Raw genomic sequence first — 20,049 nt, forward strand, 5'->3', positions numbered from 1 at the left:
GTCAATAGGGCATGGGCAGGTTTAGTGTCATACCGGGGTCACACTCAGGACCTACAAACTCATTTCTACTAACGAGATTTTGACTACCACAAGCACAACTTGTCTTAGGGCGCTTTGGGGGTCCAGTCACATGAGCTACAACGGGACAATGAAGACAAGCCCCAGGGTCAGGCCAAAGAGACCAGAAGCCCAAACGCTCTTTTCTCTCTCTCCAGCTTCCCCGGGCTCCCAGTTTGGCTCTGTCCCGCCCTGAGGCACGAGTAGAGCTGCTGTCGGAACAAGGTCCCGGGGTTACCGCTCCACGGTTCCCACTACAGGCAGGGTTGCCAGTCTGAGGCAGGGGATCGCAGCACCCGGGCTAGCGCCGGGCCCAGCATACGAGCCGCCGGGCGCCCCTAACGGGCGCGGCGGAATGAGACGAAGATCACCAAGGAGCGCTCAAGGGAACGTAGAGCTAGAAAGACCGTTATCCAACGCCACATCCGGGATCTTACCGACAAGCAAGCGCGTCTGGCAGCTCCGCCTCCTTATACGTACCCGTGCGCGTGACCAATCGCTGCTCTTTTCCATTTCCGGCGTCCGACTTGTATCTTAGATACGGGGCTGGGGTTGGCTCAAACCACTTCATTCGAGGGGGTGCCGGGTCCTCCGCGAGCGGCTCGGGGTCTCCCACGGCAGGACTCGTCCTTTCCTCTAGGCCGGGCCTGGCCGCGCTGCATCTCCTGGGGGGCAGCGCGCGTCTTTCCGGAGTCCCTTGCCCGCTCCCCCGGGCCGGCTCCCCCCGCCATTCGCAATGGAGCGGCCATTGGGGGCGGGGCTGCAGGATTTCGGTTGATGGCGGCAGCGCAGCTGCATCTTGTTATCTGCCCGCCCCCTCCGGCGCCAGGTAACCCCCCACCTTGCACGTGCTGACCCACTCGCGCCAGACCCCGGTGGCGGTTCGGGTTCCCATCTGCAGAGAGCGGGGTGGGGGGCGCCGCTGGAGGGAACAGGGGCCGGTCTGATTCGGGGACGCCTCCCTCATCTCTGCTGTGGGCGTCGAGCAACGTCCGCCTCCTCGGACAACAAACCCCACTTGGAACTGACGGGCGGTTGCGTTTGAATGCCGACGTCATAATGCTGGCACCCGAAGGCCCCGGAGGGGAGGGGGGGGGGTGTTGGGGTCCTTGCTGATTAGCCCGTCACCAAAGGCTTGCAATGCGCACGCGCTAACGAGGGACCTGGGGATGCCACATCCAAGCAAATGAGGGTGGGGGTGGGGAGATGAGAAATGGGAACAGCTTGGTGGTTAGTTACATGATTGTAGACTTCTTTTTAGTAGTGTTTTGGTTTTAACGATCCCTGTGGAATCTCGCTTCTGGATCTCAGGTCCCCAGCATGAGGCTGGGGAAACTCCCTGAACTGGTAAGGCAGCAAGGAGTCCTGTGGCACCTCAGGCTCTAATATAAAAATCTGTTAGTCTTTAAGGTGCCACAGGACTCCTTGTTGTCTTACCAGCTAAGGGAGTTTCCCCAGCCTCATGCTGGTGACCTGGGATCCAAGAGCAAGATTCCATGGGATCATTAGGAAAAATTAGACCGCTAACAGATTTCGAGCCTAATGTGTCACAGGACTCCTATGTTACCCCTTTGAGATTTTAGCTGGTAAAGACTATTTACTCTTAATGTGGCATAGTAGGCTGTCAGCCAGATCTCGTCTAACCTACATGTGTTGCTCTTGCATGTATAAATTCTGCCCTTCGGGCTTACCATTCATAGTGCTTTTTCGCTCTTGCCAGTGAAGCTCCTCATAGGAGCAGAGTCAGGAGAACTGTGAATTCAGTCGTTCTCAGGGCAAGCTCACCACATTAAGTAGCCTAGTTTCCTAATCCTACCTTCCGGTCAGATCTGTTATGGTTTTGTTTCTTTGGTTTTTTTTCCTCCCTGTTTTCTTTGCTGCTTTAACACAGATAATTTTGATGCCCAGCTGAAAGCATACCATAAATCCTCCAATGCCATTGGTGAGACATTCCTTTCATTCTATATGGATAGCTTGTTTAGCTGCTTGATATGACCCCTTGTTTCAAGGATGATGCTTGTGCCCCAGAATTGGCACTATTGAAGCAGGAATTTCTGGCCCTGACCATGCCCCCCCCATCTGTGTTAGGGGCTGAAATGCAGCTATTGCTACTCTCTGGATTCAGATTAGCTAGAAGATATATCTATTCATCAGAACTAAAACCTCTATTACTGATTTCACAGGCAAGAATTCTGATTTTCCCCTTTTTTTCCTGTAGATGCTGTTGAAGATTTTTAGCTGGCCCAATACTGTACAAAGGCTTTAAGAGTTATCTGGGCTAGGAACTTCTCACCAATAGTATTGCTGTATTTTTTAAATCTTGTTCTTGACGATTGCTACATTGAGGATTAATAATAAATCATAAATATTTATTTGGAAGTGACAATTCTGTATGATCTAGGTTTTAAATGAGAAAATGATACAATTGATGGGAAAATTAGAATTTAGTGCATGTGGAATTGCCTTGGTTCTCCACACACAAAACAACGCAGTTAGCAAATAATTTCCCATTATCCTTGTGTACACGAGGGAATTTCAAGAAATGGTTGTTAGCAGCTTTAACAGATAAGGCAAAAACCACTGGAAGCTGCTGGGGTCCGTTGTATCCATTAGGACTAGTGCCAGAGTGGATGAACCTGTAGCAGTACCAAAACTACTGCTGGTAATGTTATGGAGTACTTAGACAGTGAGGTTTCATTGTGACTGACACCCATGTGGAGATTATTTTGTTTAGAATTTGCAGTTTGGAGTTTAATATTGTGACTTTTTTGTTTAGCGTTTGTCTAAAATGTTGATTATCAACAAGAACTCTCACAACAAAGTCTAAACTATGTATGGTCAGTCATAATTGCTAATCATATGAATGGCATCTTCTTGTATTGAATGCTGTATCTTAAGAACTAAAAGTAATTATTTTGAATTTCTTAAACATAAATATGTATTACTTTTTTTTAAGGTGGTGTTTGTTAGTGATGAAAACAACCTATTTCTTAATTTGCTGGATCTAAAGCTTCTTAAACATGGAGAACTTTATTCTATATGAAGAGATTGGAAGAGGAAGCAAGACAATTGTTTATAAAGGAAGAAGAAAAGGCACCATTAATTTTGTTGCCATTCTTTGCACTGATAAATGCAAAAGAGCTGAGATAACCAACTGGGTAAGAATAATGTAGGACAATTTTTTTGTAAGAAAACATATTTGTGCTACCGGAACATTTACTTTTAGTCTGTATTACTTTCCATAAAGTTTTTTTTCACACTTTACAACAACAATGCAAATAACTATAACGTTGTTGATCCCAGGATGTGAGAGAGACAAAGCAGATGAGATAATATCCATTATTGGATCAAAGTTTGTTGGTGAAAGATGCAAGCTTTCTAGTTAAAGCTCTTCTTCAGGTCTGCAGAGCTTGAAAGACTATACATTCCTCCAACAAGTTGATCCAATAAAAAATATTATCTCACCTACCTTGTGTGTGTGTGTGTGTCTTATAGATGTTTTAAGTTCTTAGATTCCAAACTCCCTTACCTTAAATGAGTTTTCTTTGTAGGTATGAAGTCATGGATTCCTTCTAAATCTCTTTCCTTTATTTCAGTCCTTTATTATCGCAGATGTGAACACATTTGCTCATAGGAGTTAACTTTGTGCTGATCATAAGCGCTGTCATAAATGTAGTGACTAGTTTTACTTTATTGTACTATTATTTGGGAAAATACAAGTACCCTGTAACTTTCGGCAAATAATCTTTTTTTGTTTGCAAAAAATAAGGTGTTTGGGTAGTACATATATTTCATGTAAATTAATTTTGGTTTGTAAATGTTTGATAGTGTTTCTTTACCAAAAAATTATAAATAGGTTTGAAGCTCTAATTTATATGACTTATTTATATTTATAAGGCAGCTTTCGTCTACATTTTTCACTCTTATTTGAATGGGAATGTGACTTCTTAAATATTTGGTGGCATTTGAAAAGCTAACACGGAAGGGAGAAAAATCTAGAATTACTTTGTATTGCATTCCCCTCCCTCAATCTCTAATGTATGAATGCTGCTCTCCAAATAAAATATATTAATATTTTGTTATAGGTTCGACTTACCCATGAAATTAGACACAAGAATATAGTAACATTTCATGAATGGTATGAAACAAGCAATCATCTTTGGCTTGTAGTGGAATTATGCACGGGTAAGAGATGCTATCTTACGTAATGAATGGGAATTCAATGTCTGTGGAGAGGTCAGTCCCACTCCTGGGCCCCAGACCCCTGCAAAGTTGACAGTCTCATAGGTAGTTTAGGTACTGCAGCACAGGCCCTGTCCTCATTGGATTTGGGCTTCTGTCCCTCTGCTAGGACATTGGGTAAGTGCACCCTGGTCAGCCTGAGCTGGGTAAACAGTCCTCCCCAGCTACTGGCTGAACTCTTAGGCTTCCTGGGAAGAGAACCCAAACACTCCTTGGGCTTGTCTAGACTGCATTCCTCTCTCGAAAGAGGAATGCGAATGAAGCAGATCGAAAATTCAAATGAAGCACAGATTTGCAAGTCTTGTGCTTCATTTGCATAATCGCGTGACCGCTTTTTCGAAAAAGGGTTTTTTGAAAAAGAACCTGCAGTCTAGATGGGGTTCTTTCGGGGGGGACGGACCCTTTTTTCAAAAGAACCCGTATTCAAAATCATAAATAGTGTAATAAAACCAGCAAAATTTGTCTATTGCAATGCACTTGATTTGCAATAATTCTGCAAATATCACACATGATATAATCCTATTGACCGCTGTTGCATGTAATGCTAATCAACACCTTTGTTGCTGATCTCCTAAAATAGGTAAACTACCCTCTGATGTTAAGTAGTGTCTTATTTTCTGGTTAGGGCTGGTACCTACTGGTAAGGGAAATGTGGGAGAGTTGCACTATTGTTATCTGTATTGCATATATTCTGTGGATAGATTATTTCATTTTCAGTGCTTGTAATCCAACTTCTTTCATGGTATTAACATTCACTTGTGGAGAGAGTGGAGTGGAATTGTGGAGTGGGGGAGGTAAAAGAACAGAATATTTATTACTCAACCCACTTGTTTCATTTCTTTGATATATTTTCAAATTCGTTACAAGAGATCTCCTTTCTCTGCATATAGACCACAGTACATTGGCACTTCAAGAAAGTGCTCAGGTATTAAGCTTCATTCTTCTGGCACCATACCACAAGAGATGTTCCAATGGTGTAGATGCATTAACATTAATTTTTCTTCATATAGATCAGTGGTCCCCAACCTTTTGGGGCTGCCGGGTGCCTAGGGGTGGAGCTACTCACGCACCGGGCACCCGGGAGCTGGGCCACCAATGTGCTGCACTCCCGGGGCCGGCGCCGCTCCTGTGCAGCGTGCCCAGGGGTGGGGCTGCCCATACACCGTGCGCTGGGGCCAGAACAGTCCATGCATCGTACGCCTGGGGTCTGGGCCGCCACCACCTGTGTGCTGCGCACCTGTGGCCTGCAACGCCCCTGTGCTGTAAACCCGGGGTCAGGGCCACCCAAACGCTGCATCCCCCATGGGCACTGTGTTGGGGAACCACTGATTATAGATACAGATTTGTATTCCATTTAGATGTGTGCATGCTTAAATTGACTACATGTCTGCATCACATCTTGAAAAAACACATTGGAGTTAGTAACTTTTTTCATGTATTGATTTTAAAATGTTTTGAAGGTAATTGTTCTTTAGAAAGTTACATTAAAATTATATATAAAGCTAGTGTATCCTTTGGAGGCATTTACAGGAATTGTACTTGTGAAGTATTAAAGGAGATTTATAGAACAGAATTTTTATATCAATAAAGAATTAATAATAAAATGTGGCCATAGGTTGAATATGAAATAGTTAAAGACCCTCTTATTTTCAGAAGAAGAGCTTTCTTGTGACATTATCCTGATTTTTTTTTTTTTTTTAAATTACAATGTTAGCTTCCTTTTGTGGCCATTACCATAATTATAATTTTGTGGTGTTGCATAATTAAAGAAATGCATTTGTTCATGAAAATTATAAGTTGATTAGTTTGCTCTGTCATTTTTATGTAAATTGAAGATTATTGCATAAAGGTGAAATATCTGATATAAATCATGCTGTAAAGATGAATCTGAACAATGGTATATGGGGTTTGAATTTTATTTGAGTACTGAAATATGTAATCTATTCTTTGATGAATTTATTCACATTTCTACTATCTGCCTCCTTCATAAAATAGGAACTCTTTGAGAGAGGTAGTCAATACTCATGTTAATGATGAACTCTTGTTATAGATTTTAGCGATCCATATGGACAAATTTATATGACTTGAGTCTTATTTTCAAATGTTTTCCATGTTTCTATGTCTGGATCTAGTTGATATAGAGTGAGTATATATGAGTGATATTTCCATGCCTCAGTTTTTCCAGAGGTCAAAAACAACTGGCTGAGGTAGTCATTTAGTGCTGAGGAGGCTATGTAATATTATAATAGGCTATTGGTCTGGCTTTTTCTGGATACACAACTGTCATAAGTGATTCTGTGTAAATAAATTTCAGGTGGTTCACTAGAAATGGTTATTGCGCAAGATGAACATTTACCTGAAGATGTGGTGAGAGAATTTGGTATTGATTTGGTGACTGGATTACATCACATTCATGACCTTGGAATTATCTTCTGTGAACTCACACCTGGAAAGGTAATGAGTAGCATTTGTTATGATGTTATGAAATCTATGACATAAGATACTCATTCAAATTTCAGAAATTATTATTTGTACAGGTTCAGCCTCTCTAGTCTGGCACCTTTGGGACCTGACCATTGCTGAACCAGAGAATTTGGTGAACCATAGGAGGTCAATATTGTCTAGGAACATTACTGACACTTCCACTCCTTACTGTACTCTTTGAACACTTTTAGGGGTAAATTAGAGCTGAATAACAGCACAGAATGCTGAGAGCTAGGACTGGTGGCTGTAAACAAACTTTATAGGACTGCAGGAAGCTTGGCCACACACCTAAGTGGACATCTAGCTAACTAAAATCATGCTGGGCCATGGATATTGTTGGACCAGAGAGTGCTGGACTAGAAATGTTCAACCTGTATTCTACTAATATTCATAGGCCCTACTTAAGGTTGGAGGCCAGGTGATGAGTTTTGTGCATGAGCATAGTAAGAGACAAATCTGTGCCCTGAATATCTAAGTGTAATTAGTTTTTCTACCTTTGCTATACCATTCTGATTCCATGCAGCTTGGGATGGGGGTTTGAGAGTATGGTATCCTCTTCCATGCAGCAGCATAAAAAGATGAGTTGTTAAAGAATTTTCATTATTCCTTTAGGAGTCATTTTGTTCTTCCGGCTGTGATTAATTCTGCAATACCTCAGCTGTATTAAGAAGTCACATACTACTTACTTTCTTTGTAATCATAGCACAAAATATTTTAAAACTTAAAAGTCAATATTAAAAACAATTACTTAGTCTAAATTAGGGATGTGGAATTCTGGCGTTTAAATGTTAGGTTAAATAGGATCCAAGTGAGGATTGCTCCAGCATGGCTCCACCAGAGCAGCCCTTGTCTGCAGAGGGCCTGGGCTTTCCATGGATGTTTAATTATCATGTAAATAGCAACTGGAGAAGAAAACTGCTTTGAGAACTCTATGGGAAGTTGTTACCAAATGTTGCATAAATGAATGAGAAATTTACTGTAATTGTTTGTTTCCTAAAACAGAATTGCACATTCTTGCCTAGTTTTTTATTTAGTCTAGTAAAATGAAAATGTTTTCCCTAAACTGTACATAGTCAATCAGAGTATGGGCACAATAAACATATTTGTTTTTTGCTTAGTGTGTTGACTCTGTTCTTGACTGGACTCATTACTGTGTGGTCACATTGTCTACATTGCCTAGTTTCTTGTAAAATCAACTAGGGATGTTAATGTGTACCCGAGTACATAGTTAACTAATTAGCCTGGCCTCATCTGTTAACCCTCTCAGTTTCATGCAGTTCTCCCCCCCCTCCCCCCGCACTGCCTCTGTATCAGACTCAGTGGGGTTGGGAGGGCTGGTTAGAGCCAATACACTTGCAGAGCTGTCTCCCGCTTGCCCACGGCCACTGGCTTTGTGTCAGAGGCAGCAGTGGGGAGGCAGGTGGACAAGCGTGAGCACAGGCTCCCACCTGTCCCTCATGTCCCACACTGCTGGCTCCCTGCATGTGCCATCTCCTGTGAAGCGGCCTGCTGCTCCCCATACTGCTGAGACAGCAGTGTGGGGAGTGGTGTGGGCAGGTGGGAGTTGGTACTTGCAGGAAGCGGGCTTAAAAGCTGTCTCCCCACGAGCACTGGCTCCCACAGAGCCACATGCCCCCCATGCTGCTGCCTCTGGTACAGAGGCAGCAGAGGGGAGAACTGGAGTGGGTGCTTGTGGGGAGCTGGCTTAAAAGCCAGTTCTGTGCAACCATCTCCCATTTGCCTCCATGTGAGTAAATATGTAACCACTAAAAAATTCAACAGTTACAAGTTTACACAAATACATGCATTTTAACATCCCTAAAATCAGCTACTGTGGATGCATGTGCCAACTCAGTAGCTGACTTTTAAGAAATACAGTGTGGCGCATTTGTGTATCTGATGGCAGGATGCGGAGACATAAGTGGACTGTATTTCCTTTAAAGCTACTAATTTACTATTAAGGTAGATTAATCTTTGTTGCAGAGTAATTTAGGTGGTTATTAGCCCTTTGAATGCACAGTCTAGTTCAAAGTGGCCGTTAGTCTTCCATAGCATTGGTCCTGGTTGATGTGATAGTGTCTCTGTGTCACAAGATCATCATCATCACAGCCTCATTTAAAACAAGGAAAAAAAAACCCTGTGTTGATATTTGTTTAAAACAAAGTCACCTTTTGATGGCAAAGGGGGGGGAAAGGTCATTGTCTTCTCCCCCCCCCCCCCCCCCGCGCCCCACTTGCGAGAGGCATTCAGCTATTACTGTGTTGAAGGCCATATAAATATTTTTTTAATGTTATGAGACCTGATCAAAATTGCACTCTAAAATTGGTTGGATTGGAAAATTCAACTTCTTGAAACAGTCCTCAGATTTAAAATAAATCACCTTGTGTTCCCATTTATGTTTACCTCTGTAGATACTTCTGGAAGGTCCTGGCACACTGAAGTTTAATAATTTTTGCCTGGCTAAAGCAGAAGGTGAAAATTTGGAAGAATTTTTTGCTTTAATTGGATCAGAGGAAGGAGGAGGAGATAGCAGTGAAAGCACTTCACGAAGAAACCTGCAAAGTCAACTCAGAGGTATACCATACAGTATATGTTTTATCCAATCAAAGTACCTAAACCCAATGAGGCCTAATGAAATGTTTTGATTTTAAATTGTGTTGAGAAGTAGGTGTCGAGTATTCTCTGCCAGCAACTTTTAAAATACAGTAGCAACACCTATGATTAATGGCATCATAGGAGATAGAATTAATTTAAAGTATGTGTACTACGTTTGCATTTCAGAGAGCCTGAAAGTTAATTTTGGATAGTTTTCTTCCATGGAATATGGTAGGGTTATATGTCATCAGCTTTTTGTTCAGCATATAAAGTTATTGGGAATCGCCTTCAGTATGGACTATATGCTACTACTGTATTGGATAACCATTTATTATCAGTGGTTTGAAGTATATTTTCCCTTCTGTTGCTGGCCAGGAAACTTTCCATTCTCCCTCTGGATGCAAACCTGGCTACTGTGATTCACGTTATTATTATTATTTTTTTTAACAAATATGCTTCTCTATCGCAGTGCCTTGTACTTAGGAATGAACTCTGGTCATTAAGAAAAGTTTCTGTTGCAAAATAAAACAGCCTTTTCATTCAAGAATGCTGGCTCATACTACAAATGCATTATTAGGCCAGATATTCAGATGCCAACAAGTATGAAAATGAATTCAAAGTTCTGTACTTAATATTAAAAATTCTATATATGCTGGGCTTGGACTATTTCGGAAATCTTTCTCTCCGAAATGATGTTGTGTCAGAAGCACTATGCTTACCAGGATCAAGTGACCTATTAACAATAAGAGCAAAACTTACACAAGCAAGAAACAAAACTTTCTTAATGGAAATCCATATTGCAAGAAATAAGAATGATAATGAACCTATTTTATTCAGGAAGAAACATGAACCCAACAACCTCTGTGATATATCTTTATCAGAGTGAGTGTGATCTGTATGTATGATTTACATCTTACTTGGCTTACAAACCAAAACCTAAGGATAAAAGAAACTAATATGCTCCCTTGAAAGGAGGATGACAGTTTTGTTGACTTGGTGTAATTGTATAAGGACCTCTGTTGCCACCCTTATTAACTAAGGTATAAGACAGATGGATAATAAACTCTTGTTTTTATTCTTCCTAGGTTGAGGGTAATTGGCAGACAAATATGTTGTATCTACAAGTTACCTTTTGGATATGAAATATTATTTATTTATTATTTGTATTCAGGAGTATTATAAAAAGTATGCGTAGTATGTATTGATCAAAAATGCGGCTCGGTAGCACTACAGTCATTCTCTGACAAACACAAAAGTATGTACAAGTCAGCTTTACCTCTGACTTTGTCTGCTTTAGTATTTTAGTAGCACTCCAGCCACTTAAAGAAAAGGGGATTGTAGGAAAATAAAGACGATTATTCTGATAAACCATTTGGCTTATAATCGGATTTGTATATTTTGTTATTGCCAGTATTTATCAAGTAAATAAAAATACATGGAACTTGGCTTACGTTTGTAACCAATATCCTATTTATTGGCTTCAACAGTAGTTTTGCCTGTGCAAGGGTATGGGAACAGAAACCATATGAACAATACTATGAATAATTCTACATTATTTTTTTCTGTTGGTTGGGTTTTATCTTGCTTCAGTTGCATGGCATATATATCTTCATTCCTGGATTTCTCTAACTAAATTTCATAAAATAGTCCTCTGTTTTAAATCATGGTAAACATTTGTGAATCTTCAGCTCTGTGGCTTTTACTCAAAAGGGGTTGTTGTGTATCTTACAAAACATGAATAGTATTAAGAAAAAAATAGTTCTAACAGAAAAGTCATTTCATTCTCCTCCTTACTCTTTCCTTGTACAGTCTGTGAAAGCTACAGGAAACCCTTTTTGAATACACAGAGCTTTTAAATAGTTATTTAAAGCTAGTGTGGATGATGGTCCGCTTAATGAATATTGTCTATATAATAGTTATTATGGTGGTTCGCCTTTGAGATTTTCCCCCCTTCCTTTGAAGCATCTGATATTGGATGTCCTATACCTAATTATCCCCTCCTCCTGCCTTCACTTCTCTCCTTCCACAGGCTCTTGCTGACTTTTTATAAAAGAAAAATGACAAAATACACCATGACCTTTTTCTTCTGCCCTGACCGTCGGCTGACACAATCCCTACCGCAACTCTCTCCTTCTTCCTTGTTACAGATTCAGGAGGTTCTTGTCTGTTTTCTAACCTCTCCTCTTGGCCCAGCGACCCTATCCTGTCTTCTGGTCTGCCTTCTTCTCACTCTTACCCTCCCTTCATCACTCTCTCCCGACTCTAAATTTCCCCTTCACAATACAACCTTGTTGTAGTCTTTCCCATCTTAAAATAAAAAACCATCTTTGACTCTGCTGTCCTTTCTCCTTTTCCCCTTTTCTTAGCTCATTAAGCATGCTGTTTGGAAGTCCTCTGCTTCAGTTCCATGCTAGGCCCTTCTATTCCTTACAATCCACTGAAACTGTTCTTGCCAAAGTCTCCAGTGACCTCTTCTTAGCTGAAGCTCAGAATCAGTACTCTACCCTCATTGACCTGTCAGCTATCTTTGACTCCATCACCCATGCTCTCTTTTTGAAATGTTGACGTCCCTTGGCTTCCATGACACTTCTCTTCTGGTTCTCACTCAGCCTCGCTCAATACTTCTTCAGAGTAGGGATGTAATAGTGTAGTTGATTAACCAATTAACAGATAAGTAAAGCTTATAGGTTAATGCTACATGCATTTCCCTTCCCTCCCCTACCAGCAAGTCAGTCCTGGCTTGCAACAGACTGCTGCGGCTCTGCATTTAAAGTGTATTAGGAGGCAGAGGGGCAGGCAGCCTGGCTCAGTTCCAGCTTGCACTGGGTCCAGGAGCTCAGACACGCCCTCCTCCCAGACAGGGGTTGCTGCTGCCCCATGCTGTTGCCTCTTTATCAGAAGCAGCAGCACAGGGCAACAGGCAACCAGTCTGTGAGAGGGGCTCCCTTCACATACCAGCTGCCGCCTGGCACCCCATGGTTCTGCCACTGATACAGAGTTGCAGGGGGCTCCTCCAAAGTGGGGCCCAAGTACACTGGTTGCTGGCCCTGCCTCCAGGGACTATAGAATAATCGACTAACAGATAAGAATTCATGATATTATTCGACTAGTCAGTTAATCAATATTTAACATCCCTACTTTTAGGGGATTAGCCTTCTTCCCATACCTGTTTTCTATTCAGGCTCCTTATGGCTCATGCCTTGTCCCTTTCCTCTTCTCCCTCTAGACTTGATCTCTGGTAAACATACAGGCTACGTCTACACTGGCCCCTTCTTCGGAAGGGGCATGCTAATTTTGAAAGTGGGAATAGGGAAATCCGCGGGGGATATTTAAATATCCCCCGTGGGATTTAAATAAACATGGCCGCCGCTTTTTTCCCGGCTTTGGGAAAAGCCGGAAAAAAGCGTCTAGACTGGCCCGATCCTCCGGAATAAAGCCCTATTCCGGAGGATCTCTTATTCCTACTTCAGAGTAGGAATAAGAGATCCTCCGGAATAGGGCTTTATTCCGGAGGATCGGGCCAGTCTAGACGCTTTTTTCCGGCTTTTCCCAAAGCCGGGAAAAAAAGCGGCGGCCATGTTTATTTAAATCGCGTGGGGGATATTTAAATCCCCCGCGGATTTCCCTATTCCCACTTTCAAAATTGGCATGCCCCTTCCGAAGAAGGGGCCAGTGTAGACGTAGCCACATTGTTACCAATATCCATGCTGAGGACTCTCAGATCGGCCTCTTGTTTTTGTTCTTGTCTCCATCTATCTAAACTAAAAGCGTGGCCTGTATCTCTGACATCTTCTCATGGATGTCTAGCCATTAGTTCAAGTGCATCATGGCTAAATAGAGTAATATTTCCCCCCAATTCATCCTCCTTTGCTTCCTTTTCTCGGTCATTGTGGATAGGACCACCAATCTGCCCATGACTCCATCTCCCAATCTGGGCATCAGCTTCGACTTGGACCTTTCTCTAGGTCCTTATATTCAGGGTATGTCTATATCTTGCTGATTCTTACTGTGTAACATCTGTATGAAACAATCTCTGCTGTCCATTCAAACAAGTCAAACTATCAGGATCCTTGGCAAAGGTAGGCAGGACTGCTGCGGAAGCTTGGGATCTTGGAACTAAAGCTAGGGCTCAAAACCATTATCAGGCTCAAGAGTCAAGCTGAGGGTGAATTCAGAATTAACCCAAGGTTCAGAGCAAGGAGTCAAATTGAGGGTCAGTATTGGGTACCCAGGTTGTGTTGGGACTTCCTGAGGCCAATCAAGAGTCAGAATCCATATCAAGATCAGATCCTCAGGTCAATATCAGAAGTTCAGAAACAGAGAAATAGGGCAGTAATGGCAGCTCATTAGGGAGCCTCATGGTTGCCTACATAATACGTGGCACGTCCCAATGTCTTGTATAGAGTCAAGGAGCTAATCGCAAAGCACTCTGACCATTGACAGTCAGATCACATGAGATGGAACTTCCTGTGTTGTTCAACCTCAGCAGATTGTGAGTTTTAGGGGGTATGTCTAGACTACATGGCTCCGTCAACGGAGCCAGGTAAACTAGTTTACCTGGCATAGTCAATGAAGCGGGGATTTAAATAATCCCCGCTTTGTTAAAATAAACATGGCCGCCACGCTGTGCCAACAATCAGCTGATCCGCACAGTGTGGCAGTCTAGACACAGATCTGTCGGCTGGGGAAGCCTTTGCCGACCAATCCCTTATGCCTTCCCCCGCCAACAGATCCGCGTGTAGAGGGCTAATCCTCAGAAGAATCCCCTTCTAAGGTTAATTGGACTATAAAAGTGAGGGACATAAACACCCCCAAGGAATCTTTGCCAGTCTCTCTCTATTGCATGCACTTTCTCTTTCCCTCTCCTTTTCTCCTAAGAAGTAAAGAGGAAACAGCCCTTTGACTTTGGGTGAGTTTCTGACCTGAGCATTTGGTCAGCAGTGTTGCTAGGAACCTGTGGTAAGGATTTTACTTTGAACCAGTTTTATTAAGTTTTAGCTAGTAAAAAAACAAAAAAAAACCCCACATTTTTAAATTTCTGCTGTAACCATTTCCGACTTTAATACCTTATACTTACTCACTTAAAATTTATTTCTTCGTTCTTAAACTTTTTACATTTTAAAATATAAACTAATCCTGTGTTCTGTTTAAATTGAACTGCTTGATAACTCCATTTAAAGTAGCAAATTATTGAATTTTGACCTTTTAAAAGCACAATGGACCTTTTCTATTTGAACTGCCTAGGAGGCTGAACAGTACAAAACAGATTTTTGGGGAAAATTTGGGACTGCATGTGTGTGGGTCATTGGGCAGGTAGTAACCAAGGCTTCAGGAAGCCGGAGTGTTGTTGATAGGCTGCTGGGGCCACTGTTGATAGATCAGGGGTGTAGCTATACACAGTCATGCAGGGTATAACCAGCTTATTTGTAGGCTATTTGTGAGTGGTCCAGGCAGGGTGGGTAGTGACATAACTCCTCAGTGGTCTGAATTTCACCCTGGAATGTGACATCCTCTTCAAATCTCTTTGGCTGAGATCCCAGAACTGAAGAATGGCTCCATGTCGGCTCAAGAGTTCTACTCACCGCAGAAGTTGGTCCATTAAAAGATTTTACTTCATGTATCTTGCCTCTCTTACAAAAGTTGGTTAAGTTGCTGGTTTGTTGAGAATATTATCTATCATGTTGACCAATAGGTTTCACTATTTCCTTGTACTTCACCATCAGTCTGTATGCATCCATCTGTTGTCTCTTGTCTTCGATTGTAAGCTCTTACTTATTAGGTATTTTTTGTGTGTGTGTTGTGTTTTGTGCTGCACCCAGCACAGCATGATCCTGGTTTGTCTTAGTCTTCTGTCCACCATGCTGTAATACAAATATATAAAATAAATACAAATAAATATATATACAAATAATAACCTGGCAAAAGCCTTGTAGTATGACAGTTCAAATCTTTTTATTATTTTTCAACCAAACTAATGTAATTGCAGTTACTCTTTTTATTCCTCATATAGTTCTATGAACCTGTCTTTTTGCTCATCAGTTACATCCTTGTAAACTGTCAGGTTATTTAAAAAGTGTCAAAATATTGTTTGTCTACAGTGCTGTTCAGTACATTAGAAAATTACAGGACAAAACAGCAGTGTTTTTCTCACATTGTATACAGTGGAAGTGAGAGAACTATAATCAAAATAGCTTCCATAATCTGACTGAAAAGGTATATCCAGGTGAAGTGAGTATAGCTGGGTCTAATGAGAGGTAAGGCGTGATCACAGGGCTATAATTAAAATTCCTGAGTTTCTGTTCCAAAACTGATATTAACAGTGATAGAAATGTAGCCGTGTTAGTCTGGGGTAGTTGAAGCAAAATGCAGGACAATGTAGCACTTTAAAGACTAACAAGATGGTTTATTAGATGATGAGCTTTCGTGGGCCAGACCCACTTCCTCAGGCTCTGTGTCATGGAGTGAGTCATTTAAATGCTGTACCTCAGTTTCCCTATCTTTAAATTATGCTAATGCATACACCACAGAGATGAGGTGGGAGGATTGACAGTGGCATTTTTTTAAATTCTGAATTGTATAAATGCTGACTAAATAGTCAAGGTGCATTATATGTGTTTTATTTTATAGGATATCCTGTATACACCGCTCCAGAAGCAATAAAGGGAGCTGACTTCTCCAAAGCTAGTGACTTGTGGGCGTTGGGCTGTTTGCTTTATGAAATATTTTCAGGTTGTATTTCTATCTATTTGATATTTGTGATAATTTGGAAAAATAAGTTTTTTGGTAGACTATAAAGACTTCCAGTTATTTCGGATCCTTATAAAATCAGCTGAGATCTGAGTTATAGTATAATTATAATATATTATTTTAACTGCTTCTTGTGCTCAAAATTGTATATTGATGGTTTGAGCTCCCATCCAAGGATTTTATTCTCTTAAGTATTACAATAATTTGCCAAAAGCATGAATTTAGATACAGGCAGTCCCCGGGTTACGTACAAGATAGGGACTGTAGGTTTGTTCTTAAGTTGAATTTGTATGTAAGTCGGAACTGGTACATATTGTAGGGGAAACTCTAGCCAAACATTTTTTTTAGTTTTGGATAGCATAGGGAAAGGTTAACTCCCCTCTAATGTTTGTTTTGCTGTCTGTTCCCCTGTTCAGAAGATTTCACATCTATTTCTGTCCCTGTGACAAACTCAGGACTAAAGGAGTAACTCATCAAATACCAAACAGCTCTGCACCATGCTTTGAGCTAATAGCTTTATTTCCACACACCACCCAGGGTTCTAGGAGGAGGGTCCTTTTTTTGCTAACACAATGAGGCCAGCACTTTGTTTGTTTTGGTGGAGTCTTTGTTTGCCCAGGGAGCCCAGCATGTATAGGGGGAGGAGGGGCAGAGAGGCTGCTTTTGTCTGCTGTTCGGCAGCCTGTTGCTCAGGGGAGGGGGCAGCCTGTTGCTGGCAGGGGGGTGAGGGGGGGCAGCGGGCGTGGGGAGGCACTTTTCCTCTGCCCGGCAGCTCTGCGGGACCCCAGTCGGAGCCGGCCCGAGGAGGAGGAGGATCCTAGGACCCAGGTGAGCGAGCCCCGGGAATGCTGCTGCGCATGTGCGGGAGTTGCCTCACCCCGTTTGTATCTAGGGATCCGACATAAGTCGGATCCACGTAAGTCGGGGACTGCCTGTACTTAAAATTGCACTAGTTGGGCTTAGGAAAGAGGGGAGGGAAGGGAGCATCTAGGAAGGTGAAATCTCCTTCAGACCAGGGTGCAGATTGTAGTGCAGTCTTGCTGTATTCATCTACACAATGGCTACATCTACACTGGCATGATTTTCCGCAAATGCTTTTAACGGAAAAGTTTTCGGTTAAAAGCATTTGTGGAAAAGAGCGTCTAGATTGGCACGGACGCTTTTCCGCAAAAGCACTTTTTGTGGAAAAGCGTCTGTGCCAATCTAGACGCGGTTTTGCACAAGAAAGCCCCAATCGCCATTTTCGCGATCGGGGCTTTTCTGCGCAAAACAATACCACGTTGTCTACAGTGGCCCTCATGCACAAAAGCATTTGCACAAGAGGGCTTTTGACCGAACGGGAGCAGCATAGTATTTCTGCAAGAACACTGGCAATCTTACATGAGATCGTCCGTGTTCTTGCGGAAATTCAAGCTGCCAGTGTAGACAGCTGGCAAGTTTTTTCCGCAAAAGCAGCTGCTTTTGCGGAACAACTTGCCGGTCTAGACGCGGCCAATATGTTGGCCTGTTGCATTAATATAGATGTGGTTCTTGCTGTTGTCTTTATCTACTCTGCTGCCATTTGGGGATACTATGGAGACCTGCTTTGGGACACAAGTCATGAAGGGTGATTCTTAGTGGCTGTCCTGCCACTAGTGGTTTGTTCTGTAGGCCTCATTGCTCACTGACTCTCACTACCCAAGGTGTTTCTATGTAAATTTATGTGAATTTGTTAAATTTTAGTTCAGTTTGATACTAAATTCTCATTCGAGAAGCAAGTAACAATTATTTTGCAGTTGAACCAAGTTTCACGTAATTCTATCAATCTATTTATGTTTATAGGAAAACCTCCATTCTTCTCAGAAAGCTTTTCGGAATTAATTGAACAGATTTTATATGAAAATCCTTTGCCACCTAAACCTAAAGGTAATATTTTCTTATTACTAAATGAGTCAAACAAGAGTAATGTTTATAATGTAGCAGTCAGTTTTGTTTTTTATGTTATCTAATATTTTGATTTGCAAAGAATATTCTGCTTTAAATTTTTAATTGCTGAAGTGCATTTTCTTTTTGAATTCAATGTGTTTCAAAAATGTCTTAATTCTGCTATCTCTCTAACTGATTATTAGAACTGTTATCCTTTTGGAAGCTTACTGTTATGTTCCTCTGTATTACTGCTCCTAGGGCAAATGCATAAGTCAAATAAAGTTAATATTAACAGTTTTCTAGCTGGAAATAGGTTTTATTCTTAAGCCATTACTTAATTAACTTGACTCAATAGAACAGGGGTAGGCAATTTTTGATGGGGGGGGGGCACTCCAAGATTTTGGAAAGTAGTTGGGCTGTACTCTTCCATGATATTAAAGGAGATGCAGGGTCTGGGATGGAGGTTGGGCGCAGAAGAGAGCGTGGGGTAAGGGACTGGGGTGCAGGAGGGAGACTGGAGTCTGGGAGGGAGTTGAGATGAAGCAGGCAGTTGTGACCTAGGACAGGGGACTGGAGTACAGGGGTTTGGGATGTGACCTAGGATAGGAGGGGATTGTGATCTGGGGCAGGAGATTGGGGTGCCAGATGTGGGAGGAGGTATGGGTGTAAGAAGAGGACAGAGTGTTTGGATATGTTCAGTGGTGGGGCAGAGTTGGGGCAGGAAAGAGCAGGGGTGCTAGAAGCAGGCTGTGGTCAAGAAACTTACTTGCCAATTGCCAAACTAGCCTTCCTTCCTGCAGAGTTTGAAATGTTTCCCAGCCAGCCTGCCTGGCCATGTGCTTCATGAATAGCTGCGCCCAGGAGAGGGGGCATGATTCTTTGTAGCTGGCTGTTATTCTAATAAGCAGCTCGCATTGGCTGGTTTCTGCCAGAAACTAGCCAATGGGAATGTGTTGGGGGCAAGGCGGCTTCTAAAACTTCCCCGCTCCCCTACAGTTTTAAAACAGAAATGGAGCTCTGCAGCTGCATTTCTGTCCTGTGCGCAGGGCAAGCAGGGGAACCTTGCCTGGGGCTCCTCGCTGCCTCCGAGGGCTTGGCAGGCTGTCTTTTGCCCAGGCCTGTTTATAGAATCATGCTGCAATGATATCATGTTAGTTGAGTAGGTGCTTTTTTATAAGCCTCTATTTTCAGATGGCTATAATTTAATAAAAATTACCTTTTTGGTTAAAATTTCTGATAATGCTTTTTGGCGTGAAAACAAGTGTGTCTGTCTTTAAATTGAGTCAAATTACATTTGATTACATTGAGTTCTTAAAGCAAGACAAAGCAGCTGTTCTTTGTCAAGTTAAAGAAAATGAATCAGAATTTTTTTTCTTTGATGCAAAAAGCTTAGTAAAAGTTCTAAATCTTGTTAAGGACTTGTTCTCAAAGACATTTGATATGTGTGAGCAGCATGGCTTCAAGGTAAAAGGGGCTGAAATGGTGCAAATGACTAGTAGTTTAAATAACATAGCGTATGTCTGTATGTAGGTAGTAGGGATGCGAATATTAAATTGGTTAACTGGTAAGCCTTACCCTTAATGGGGTCCTTTAAAATGCAAGAAGATCATATTTTGGACTTTGGATTCATTTAGTGTGTGTTTGAATTTATTCTTAATTAAATTTAAAAAACATGGTTAATTAAAATAATTGTATACAGTTTAGTCTTTTGTCCTAGCCCCACCTCTTTTGCCTGAGGCCCTGTTCCTTCCAGGGTGGCCCAGAGCCTCTTAAATTTCTGAAGTGGCCTCCCATCTAAAATTATTGCACACCCCTTCATGATAAGAACTCCAAGACTACTTTGCATTCTCTTGGGATACTTATATATTCCTATAAGAGAAGGTTTAGCAAGGCTAAGATGTCTCAGAGATCCCATCCTGTGCAATTACCAGCCTTCTAGAGGTCAAATGAGCCACATTAGAAGAGAGACAAATTGCAGAGGAGGAAACCCTCCTCCTTTCAGCCTTTGACCTTGTACCC

General features: G+C 41.9%; 1 protein-coding gene across 11 annotated transcripts in view; it reads left to right on the top strand.

Annotated features, from left to right (window-relative positions):
• Nucleotides 1–544: 544 nt before the first annotated feature.
• The window catches only part of ULK4 (unc-51 like kinase 4), a 421,715-nt gene continuing 402,210 nt past the window's right edge, over nt 545–20,049 (top strand). For 10 of the 11 annotated variants that reach the window (XR_012901902.1, XM_025189022.2, XM_006131810.4 and 7 more), the window contains exons 1-7: nt 545–886; nt 3,014–3,215; nt 4,143–4,242; nt 6,614–6,753; nt 9,195–9,357; nt 16,006–16,107; nt 17,947–18,030. Coding sequence is in view for 10 of the 11 variants with exons in the window: in XM_025189022.2 (XP_025044807.2) it covers nt 3,078–3,215; nt 4,143–4,242; nt 6,614–6,753; nt 9,195–9,357; nt 16,006–16,107; nt 17,947–18,030 (727 nt within the window). In the remaining variant the exon portion in view is untranslated. Of the gene's footprint in view, nt 887–1,493; nt 2,000–3,013; nt 3,216–4,142; nt 4,243–6,613; nt 6,754–9,194; nt 9,358–16,005; nt 16,108–17,946; nt 18,031–20,049 lie in introns of those variants that run through there. The other variant, XM_025189024.2, reaches the window with a different exon arrangement.

This window comes from Pelodiscus sinensis, chromosome 2, assembly GCF_049634645.1.
Source record: "Pelodiscus sinensis isolate JC-2024 chromosome 2, ASM4963464v1, whole genome shotgun sequence".
Classification (NCBI taxonomy): Eukaryota; Metazoa; Chordata; order Testudines; family Trionychidae; genus Pelodiscus; species Pelodiscus sinensis.